We start from the raw sequence: 10,976 nt of genomic DNA, 5'->3' as shown, positions 1-10,976 counted from the left end.
TAAGCATTGCTTAGAAAAAACATGAAATTTATAATTTATTTTTGAGAACTTGTAGTTTATCTAATTCTACATTTACTTATGGGGTGTAATTACCTATTAAAGAGTTTTTCTATTATTTTTCTTATTCTGATTGATGGAATTCCCTTATTGAAGATGTTATTTTACCTGTGCAAGTTCATTTTTTGATATACATAAAAGATGCAAGTCCCTTGGTGAAAATGTTGATTTTATCATGTTGTTAATGGGTGTGATTCCTTATTTAAGATGTTAATTATGTTCGTTTCTTGATTTTTGAGATGTAATTTTCATATTTGCAAATAAGAAAAGGCCTATTAAGTTGACCCGAATAAATTAAAAATAAATGGACTCAACCCAACACGTTGCTAACAAGATGTACATTAAAGAAAATTATAAAGACCCGGCACCTTCAAATCTTAGATCCGTTTCTGCGCATGCCGCAAGGCCTACCAAACAAGCTGCACTACTGCACGAAGAACGTCCAAATTTTCTACATTCTGGTTTTCCGGCTGATAAGCTAGAAAGGCCAGCCACGGTACCTAATTTTCTAGAGTTGCTCTCTCCAAGCAATCACTGTTCTTCCATTAATAAGTTAACTCAGCTTTACTTGAACGTCGAAGCAGAGAACTCCGTTCCTCAGAATTTAGGTGAAAGAGTTGAGCCGCAGGCTTCAATTTCTTAGCGAGATCATAATCTCCCTAAACTCTTTAGCCGCAACAATTGACAACACAGAGGTTAATGGTAAAGATGATTTCCTCCATGGAGGCGTTTGTTTAGGTTCAAAATAAGTAAAATGAACTTCATTTCTAGTAGATGCTAAGCTTCCTCTGACTACAGTCCAACAAAGGCATGGGGAAATGAAGCTTTTGCTATATGCAAATGTGCCTGAAGCATTGAGTTACATGCCATGCTTGCTGCAACACACTGAGCCTTCCAGTCAGTATGACCGCTACTAATACTGAAGCCAACACAAAGATGAGCTTCTTACTGTCTTCATCAGCAGAAAGTGTTTTCCCTCATGTCTATGGATTGGTTTTACACTATGGGTGTATTTGGTTTTTCAATTTTTCCATGTTCGTTTGGTCAAAAATTTTGAAAAATATTTTCTTTAAGAAAACAAGTTCCTCAAAAATAGAGAAAATAACTTTCCTAATAAAAGTAGGAAAAATAAGTCTATAAGTGTATTCCATCAACCACCCAACCCAGCCCCAAACACTCTCACCACCCCACCCCACCCCCACGCCTACCCACCCCTGCCCCACCCCCTGGGAAAAAAATAATAATTTTGTTTTGAGAAAAAAAATTTGAATTTTTTATTTATTTTTTGCACCACCCCACCTCGCCCCCACGCGCAATCAAACCCCACCCCTGCCCCGCCCCACCCCACCCACCCCTGCCCACCCCCACCCCCTCCCAAAAAAATAATAATTTTGTTTTGGAATTTTTTTTTGATTTTTTTATTTTTTTTTTGTTTTTAGCACCACCCCACCCCACTCCTACCCCACCCACACGCCACTCCCCCGCCCAAAAAAAAATTAATTTTCTTTTGAAAAAAAAGTTTTGAATTTTTTTTTGTTTTTTGTTTTTTGCACCACCCCACCCCTGCCCCCACCCTCCGCCCCAAATTAATTTTGTTTTGAAAAAAAAAATTGAATTTTTTTTTTTGGTTTTTTACTCCACCCTACACCCCTCTTTCCCGACACCCCACCACCCCCTCCCAAAAAAATTGAGGGGGGGGGTTGGTGTGGTATGGGTCCACACGGGGGGGGGGGGGGGGGGGGGATGTGATGGTTTAGAAAATCAAAAAAAAAAAAATCAAATACTTCAAAAAAAAAATTGGGGGTGGGGGTGGGATTGGGGGTGGGGTAGAGTTGTGGGACTTGGGTGGGTATTTTCCTGAAAATATTTTCTACCAACAAAACGAACATGAGAAAATAAGTAAGAAATTCACTTATTTTTCGCTACCCAAACGAACATGAGAAAATAAGTAGAAATTCACTTTTTTTCCAAGAACACATTTTCCAGGAAAACATTTTGGTTCATGCCGAACACACCCTATATCACCTCCAGATTATATGCGACTATTAATGAATGGAATAGTTCGTAAAGGATCAACAAACAATTGAAACATCTTATTCTTAATCTTCTTATTCTTTTTGTTACTTTATAGAGTATAGTGATTGAAACTCGATAGCGGAATAAGCTGCTACAAATGCCCCTTAAACAGATCACAATTAGTTACAAAACTTGTCATCTTTATGTACACATCAAACAAAGTCAAAAGAAAATAATTACACCCAATTATTTGGTAGAGAAAAATCATGGAAGCGAAAAGAAAATTCCCCAGCAGTGTCCCTATCAAGCCTTAGTTCTGATTCATCACTGTGACTTCCTCTCTCATCTTCAACTTCTGGAGGCAATGGCATCACCTGATTATCATTCGGTTGGCGTGCCAACCGAACTTCAGGTGGCAACGGTGGTAGCATGGTCGGGGAAATAGTCCTCGACCGATTAATGCTACCACCATTTGGCACGGGGACAGAATGGTCCCAAAGAAACACGTGCATGACAATTGGAACCTTTGCATGGCGATGCAAAGACAATTTTTGGCTGAGAGAGACGGTGTCAAAGCACCTGACCGCCCCTGTCGGAGAAACGATCCATGGAAGAATCTTTTGGTTGGATATTCTTGATACAACTAAAAGTTTGCACTCTTTGATTGCTTCCTTGTATAGATTGCTAAGGCCTGATCTTGAGGAAGGTGCATCCTCATCACCTTCAATTACTGATGATATGTGAATAAACCCCTAAAGAGTTCAATTTTTAAGTCAATGGATAAGCAGAGCATAAAATGAAGAGCAAAAAGTAAAATTTTGATGATCCCTCCGTCGGAGTTTATGTGACGGTATTCAGATTTCGAGAGCCGTACGAGTTATTCTTTCACCACAACTTTTTCATATCTCTTTCAAATATTAGTATTACTTATTAAATTACTATAACCTGAAGTACTTTTACATAGTTTCCAAGTTTGTACGTTTTATTTCGAAAAACTAAAAGATTCTATGTCCAAATGTCCAGTAAAAATTTAAAAGTTTTGAATTTCGAAAAACGAAAAGCATCACATAAATTGAGATAGAGAGAGTATATGATTAGTGAGATTTGACATAATTAAAGTAAATGTCATTCTAACCAAAGACGTTCTAACTTTTAAGGTCAAACTATCATTACCATACTACATAATTTTTGAGATACTACTGGGCTAGAATATGGTCTACTTTCGAACAAACAATTAGTTGGCTTACAAAAATGAACTTTATCATAGCTAGTAAAAGTGTGATCTAAGATTATTGAAGTTTTCGTGGTGTGTAATGTGTATGGACTTTAACATATCCCATCTAGCCTCTCAAATTGATAGATACTTACATGGATGAAATTGCACAGTGATAAAGAAGTTAATTTTAATAAGGCTCTATGGTTTTCCTTAAAACAGTGAACTGGACAATAAAACACCAAACTTGGGAAATAATCCATTGGTTTGTAAATTGATTCCTTTCTAAATGCTGAAAACTATAGCATTCCTGACTTCAACTAGATTGAGTTGATGGATGAACTGGATTTGAAAATCTAAAGTAGCATTTCATTCTAGTTGCGAGATATATTTAATCGTTCATTCTTCCTATTTAATTCGATCACAAGACTCATATATTATATTTATTGAGTTTCACTTCTACACACTAATTGTGTTAAAGAGTTTTTACACTATCATGTCTCCTAAACGATAACTTGCATTTCACTATCCACTTAATAACTTGCATTTCACTATCCACTTAATAACTTGAATAAGTCATGCTACTTGTTACAGTGCGTTAAGATACACTAATGTTGTAAAATAATCAATGTATATAAGTTAAATTATATGGATCGCGATAAGTGATGGAAGAAAGAAGTCAGTTGTAGTTTGTTACCTCTTCAGTTCTGCTGATGGCAAATCCAAGTTTGACATCATTTTCTTTGATTTTGATCTCAATAGGAATCTCTCCTCCAAGTGGGGAAAACCAAAGACGAACTGCTCGGACAACACCAATATCCACTCCATGGTAATCTTCAAAACCATACAAACTTGCATTTGCAAGGTTTGATAAATCAGAAAGTGATCCAGCACTTACGGTGCACGAAGCTGTCTCCCCTGATATCTAAGACAAAACAGAATACAGGAAAGTTAATTATCATAACTTGGTTTTACATAGATAATTGTTCAATATATATACTCTATCTGTCCCAGTATAAGTGAAGATGTTTGACCGGGCATGAAGTTTAAGAAAAAAGAAGACTTTTGAAACTTGTAATCTAAAATAAGTCATAGATATTTGTGTGACTATAAATCGTCTCATTAAGAATAAAATGGACATTTTAAAGTTTAAGTTACTAAATATAGAAAAGCATCATTCTTTTTTTATCTGATTGAAAAGGAAATAGTATCACATAAATTGAATCTGAGGGAGTATATATATTTTGCACTTGTAGCAGAGTTAAGCAAAAAAATAATAAGTATATTACTTGCAATTATTGAACTTCAATATTTAAAATACTATTGGGGGTTTGGACAATATTTAGTTGAAGTTGAAAAAAAGAAAAACAGTACGTACATGAAGTTGAAGTTGTATTTAACATAAATTTCATCTAAAAAAGGATAAAATTTTGTGAGTGAACGCCATTATTTCACTTGAAATATTCCTCAAACAAAATTTTCAATACTGAAATACATTATTTGTAAATATGGGTGCCCAAACCATTATTTGCCAATAATGAACTTTGGTATTTACAAATAATGAAATAATATATTAGTATATATAACTTAAATCTTTCTAAGTTTTATCGGCTCAGACAAGAGCTTTGAGGAAACATATGAACTAACAATATTTTTTCTCTTTGTTTTTTCACACAAAGTTCAAATTCTAAATTAGGATCGCAATATTTTTTCTCTTTGTTTTTTCACAACTAAATTAAATTAGGATCGCGCCTTTGTGGTCCATTTACCGGGGGCGGCGCTCCCAACTGATATTTTTCCATTCCCAGGGGCTCGAACCCGAGACCTCTGGTTAAGGTTGAAGGCAGGGGCGGATTTAGAGGGTGGTGATGCAAAAAATTACATTATATATATATAGGATAGATTTTCCGTGTTTATGTATATATATCAACTTTTGAATACCCTGAACAAATGTAAAAGGTTAGCTCAAGCGATCCAGGGTGCTCAAAATTATCTCTAGCGTCCTTGGTTCGATTCCTAGGGACAACATTTTTTTTTTATGTTTAGCTTTTGTTGTTTTTCCGAACCCCCTGAGTGAAAATCCTGGATCCGTCACTGGGTGGAGGGATCCCGACCATCCCACCGTAACTGATGTTGGTTAAACTGACAAATTCTCACAGTCAAATTAAACTTTGAGGGGTTAAACTGAAATAAATATGGACATTTAGGTACCTTGGTAAGTAGAGACTCCGTCTGGATATTCATGAAGACAATGGGAACACCAGAGGCCTGAGAAGCAATGAGCCAAGCATTTGCTCTGGAAAGTGTGTCTTCTAAATCATTATAATGAATTGAAACTTTGTCTGAGGCTTTTGGCAAGAGAAGCAGTGAGTAAAAGCTACTTGAATTTTGAACTGCTAGAAACTCATTCATTCTTTTCTCCCACGGATAGCTAACATATCCTTCTTGAAGTGGAGTCCTTGTCAGTGCTCCCACCATTCTTGACTTCCTTGAACCTGCATTATTTATATAATAAAAAAAATTGTCTCATATATAGACGTTATCTCCTATATATCATGTGTATATGTAAATATCCATTAAAATCTATGTGTGATATATGTTGGTATACATGGTATAGAACGTGATATTCGCATTGACAGCCATGAAAATTTGTATGTCATAAACACTGATATACACGTTTATATGATATGCACATGTTCTATGTCTGATTTATTATTTGAAATAAGTCCATATCACTTCCAATCTTCCTCATATTTTATATATGATGTCGTACAGTTGTTTCGTTCCAATTTCAATCATACCCACTCACACTCATGGAATCCAAGAGGAGAAGGAGAGAAAAAACTAAAGTTAAAATTTGGTTTTTTCTTAATTTTTGGAAGGGAATATATATTTCAAACTTGAAATTAGGAGAATCTTCGGAATCTCCTATTATCTAGGTGGTTATCGCTGGATATGTCTATACAATACGAAAAATTTTGTACTTCAATTGCTAAGCCCAAAAATATATCAGTATCGATTAGGGGTTTTATATAAGTATCAATATCTCTTAAGATTATAATCTTAAAACTTTCCTATTAAGATTTGTAAATAAACCTTATAAGTATATAATTAGCTTATAACTTTGGCCCCTTAACAGTTCATACTACTAATGGCACTATAATAGATTTGAAATTTTCTAACATTTATTTGCCAAGCATATATTATCATATATGTAGTGATCCGTTGGCACAATTGGAGTGTACTTTTTTCTCTGGCACATCATAACTCCTCAACCTGGACCACTACTCCCACATCCCACTAACCTTAACCTAAAAGGGAATTTCTGATTGGAAAAATAAAATAAAATTAACCACACTCGATATTTATACTAAATAAAAATAAATGCATGCTATGTATTTTTAGTTAATTTTTTATCAGTTAATCAAAGTTAAACTCTATACATTTTCATCTAATCATTGTATTATTTAACCATGATAAGTTAATACATTTTGATACAATTATCTGTAAATCATAAATCATGAGGTCCTATACTTTCCATTCTTTGATCTGATTATGAAGCTATTATTTACCTATCAACTATTTGGACAAAGAAACCAGGCTATTATTTACCTATCAACTATTTGGACAAAGAAACCAGGTCATTCCAAGTAGACGAATATAGTTTAATGGATAAATGTTTGTCAATGTGACACGTACGCAACTAATTGCCAAATAAACAAAAATTAAAAATTAAGAAGTTAGACAAACACCAAGTCAAAGGCCCTAACAAGTAGCAGCAGCTAGCCTTAAGAATGATATTTTTTGAAAACTAATAGTTTACCAACAAAAACATAAGGCCTTGAAAATGATACCGGGTTGACGAATTCTAAATTAGAATTTTTAAATGATGTCTTTGTAAAAATATTTGAAAACTGTGTGTATTCTAACGAGTTTTGTTCATTTTCAATTTTCAAAATGTTACACAGCTCCCCCTTATATATATAGGAAGATATTCAAACGCTAATTCTAAGACTGAAAAACATAGAACTTGTATTATTATTATTATTATTATTATTATTATTATTTTTTTTTTTTTTTGAAACTTGTATAAGAACATAAGCATGCAAGATATATCATGGTATATGGCAAAAGTTATTGGATTTTTTTCTCAGAAAGATAAATGCTTCACATATATTCATCAATAAAGTAAAGTAAGTCTGTTTTCAATGTTTTTTTCTAAAAGTGAATCTATGTATAGCCTGTCAATCCTTGTTAATGTAAACACTCAATATTTTCACTTGGTAAATGAAAATAATATCAAAAGCTTCTAGATCACATAGTTCTAATTGCAGACAATGAATATTTAACCAATTAGACGAAAGCTCTTTAGCTTGAGAAAGGTATACATTCAAAAGAAAACAACATCATCGGAAATGTCTTTGTGCCACAATGATTTTGGCCTCAATGATTTTGGCCAAAACTATATATTAACTTCTGCCCGAATTTATAGTTAAAACACTAATTCCACTTTTTGCCAAGAAAATATTGGTGTAGTAATAATTTTTCTCTTTGGTGGGAGGGCTAGGAGTAATTTTTAACGACGAAAAATTTAATAATATAATTAATCATTTTTTCATCATTTTTTAAATATAATTCTTTTAATATTAGTTAGTCTTTCAAGATAATTATTACCGTCATAATTAATAAAGGAAATAAAATAAATTGCAGACAAATATTGGGATTTAACATTTTAAAGTATACTTTTTTTTTTCCTTCCATTATGTATGCCAAAAAAATCTAGTAAAAGTTCCTAGAATGTTTATAAAGTATTTGACTTATTTTATACAATTATATACATGTTACCTCCAATTATTTTAAGTGCTAGGAGTGAGCTAATTATATTAATAATGATGATTTTTCTTTGATTAAAGTTGGCGAAAAGGATCAAGCAAGAAGAACATTCTATCCATTATATTATTTGAAATTTTTCTGTTTAATTCTCCTTGAAATTTTCAAGTTGAAATCTACAAAATATTTTGACTTAAATAAGCATAAGTTAGTGTATCTAATAATGTGTTTTGGAGGAAAAAAATATTGGTGGGAAATTGCTGGTAGCAAAAATTCTAGAAGTAAAGATTATGGTCGTCTTTTTATAGGTGTGGCCAAATTTGAACCAAATTAGTGTGGTAGTTTAGCAGCTTTCTAAAATCATAAGGATGAAGAAGGTCGTTCGTCCTAAAATTACAGTTTCTCAATTTCAGGTGTTCCGTCAAATTAAAATCAACAACTCCTATATATTAGGAATAATAGTAATAATTCATTTAAGGGCTTAACGTTATTTCAAAAGTCAGAACTCCTTCTGTCCCAAGGCAGTACTACAAAAATGGTGTTATTGACATTTTGGTACATTATTTGACTAAATTATTTGTTGTATGTTACTTCCTTGTCCGCAACAACATGTACGATATAATTTTCTATCCGATAGCGAAAAAATAAAAAATAGAGAAAAACAATAGTTGAAATTGATTCTCAATTGCAAAGAGAATATATAGTCCCTGATATTAATTTAGATCTTTATTTTTCCTGTGAAAAAGTATTTCAAGAAACAAATGCAAAACGAAAAATGTGAAAATTAAAGGGAGGCAAAGTCCACTAAAAACGTGTGAAACAAAACAACTTGTATCAGCAAACAAAAGAATAGTAATCCAACTACTAGTGTAGAAGAGAACAAAAGAGTCAAAGAAAAGAAAAGTCAACCACACACGTACCTTGCAATTCCAAACACTCCATCTCTGTTCGATCAACAAAACCAACGGCATAGTTGGGATCATCAATAGCTCTAAGCATATACTGTTTTCTTCCGGCAAATTCATTTGGAACGATACATGCCTTGTTCAAACATAATTTAATTAAGTCAATGACTAACAATATATTTCTCTCTAACAGCTTAAACTTTTAGATAATATATTTAAAAAAAAAAAAAAATTCAATACCTGTAACTCGGTGAACAATTCATCATCAGATCCACGTCTAACACGAACCGAAATAGAAGTTTCCTTAGCCTTGTAAGAATTATGCATGATCTTTTGAATACCATTTTTCCCATTCTTGAAGGGTGATCGGAGAATCATGTTTCCTATTCGAAGCTCTTCCACGATATCGCCCGTTATTAACATGTCTCCGGTCCATTCATCGGCTTTTGAACTTCCTTTTAAGCATTGTATGGATACAACTGACGATGATGAAGAGTTTGCTCTTGATGTTGTTGAGAATGAAGAGTTTGTGCTTCCTGATGAATTTGAACGTTCCATGGGCATTTCTTTTGTTTTGAGAGAATATTATAGTTGTGCTTTTATTGTGAAAGCTTAATAGATCAAAAATGGCTTTTGATGAATAAATAAAAAGTTGAGGTTTTCTTGGAGAAGTTTAGGGAAGAAAATAATAAAGAAAGGAAGGAGGAGAACAAGGGAATGGAGAGATCTAAGATGGTTTTTTTTAATTGAAAACCTAGATCATCACTTCATTTCTTGAGGGGAAAAAAAGGGGATTTGTTGGGGTGGGGGGGGGGGGGGGGGGGGGGGGAATGGTAGTTCAAGTTGTCTTTGGAGAAATTTAGGATCAAGATTGTGGCAGAGAGGAGAATAATAGCAAGAAAGGAAGACGGAAATGGAAGTTAAGATCTAGGTGGACTAAAGAGGTCAAATATGGAGGAGTTGGGAAATTAAATTTAATTACGTAAGGGTACTCTAATCTCTTGGAAGTTATAAAAGTCTTCTTTAGTTCTTTACTTTGTTTTAAAATGCCAAATGATTTGAAGCGAGAATTCCTCCTTCCCAATTGTTGGGTATAACAAATTCAGTATTCACACTTCATTATCTTAACTAATTCGGATTCGCATCACATAAAGTTCACTAAAAAAACCACAATCTATCAGAATTTTCATTATTCGATTTGAACCTAATATTTTTTTATTAAAAGAGAAGTGACCACACCCATCTCCTGATACTTCTATGTGATAAAAGTTGGATGGAGTAATTTATAAATTATGAATTTATAATTTTAAAAGTGTAATGGATTCTGTATTAACCTAAAGATTAAATTTATCAAATCAAACTCTTGAATTCACCTTTTGATCCAAGTGATAAGAAGTGAGAATTCATCTTACTGGTTTTAGTACTTGAAACATTAAAGTATTAAACACTAAGCCCTTGACTTCATCTTTGTTTTGATTGAAGCAAAGACTTCGTACTTTTGATGAAGTCAACAGCAGACATTAAGATTACAAATGCTAAAAAGACAAAACATTTGGCTGAAATATGCTAAATTAGGCTATTTTAGTCACTTAAATCGTCTCTCTTGAAATTGGTTCTAATAAAATGTCCAAAAAAACGTGAAACTTTAACTTTCGAGAAGTTTCTTTAACGTCATGTGTTTAGATCTTGTGGAATATTAGTAAATTTGCTTCTTTTTTTTTTTTTTTTTTTTTTTTTTTTTTGAAAAAAGAAGATTTCTAGAAGATAGAACTTTCGTATTTTCATTATCAATTTTGTCGAAGTTTCAACTTAATTGAAGAACAATAATTTTATTGTGTGCAAGTTGGTCGGCACTGATGTAGACAGCAATGCTATGTTATACGATCTAAGAAAAAAAAGTGTCGTATACTTCATTATTTTTTGTGGAGTTTTTAACAGGATTTTGATGAGTGGCC

The 10,976-nt window shown here is 33.1% G+C and overlaps 1 protein-coding gene across 1 annotated transcript; it reads right to left on the bottom strand.

Annotated features, from left to right (window-relative positions):
* Positions 1–2,222: 2,222 nt before the first annotated feature.
* LOC132045629 (uncharacterized) lies at positions 2,223–9,994 on the bottom strand. Its single transcript, XM_059436213.1, has 5 exons — positions 9,262–9,994; positions 9,037–9,157; positions 5,498–5,781; positions 3,984–4,211; positions 2,223–2,825 (listed from the first exon to the last, which is right to left on the bottom strand). The coding sequence occupies exons 1-5, from the start codon at positions 9,583–9,585 to the stop codon at positions 2,310–2,312; spliced, it is 1,473 nt and encodes a 490-aa protein (XP_059292196.1). The 5' UTR covers positions 9,586–9,994; the 3' UTR covers positions 2,223–2,309.
* Between the last annotated feature and the right edge of the window lie 982 nt (positions 9,995–10,976).

This window comes from Lycium ferocissimum, unplaced genomic scaffold (genome assembly GCF_029784015.1).
Source record: "Lycium ferocissimum isolate CSIRO_LF1 unplaced genomic scaffold, AGI_CSIRO_Lferr_CH_V1 ctg7370, whole genome shotgun sequence".
NCBI classification, from domain to species: Eukaryota; Viridiplantae; Streptophyta; class Magnoliopsida; order Solanales; family Solanaceae; genus Lycium; species Lycium ferocissimum.
Note: the sequence above shows the minus strand (reverse complement) of the source record. Positions and strands in the feature narration are given on the sequence as shown.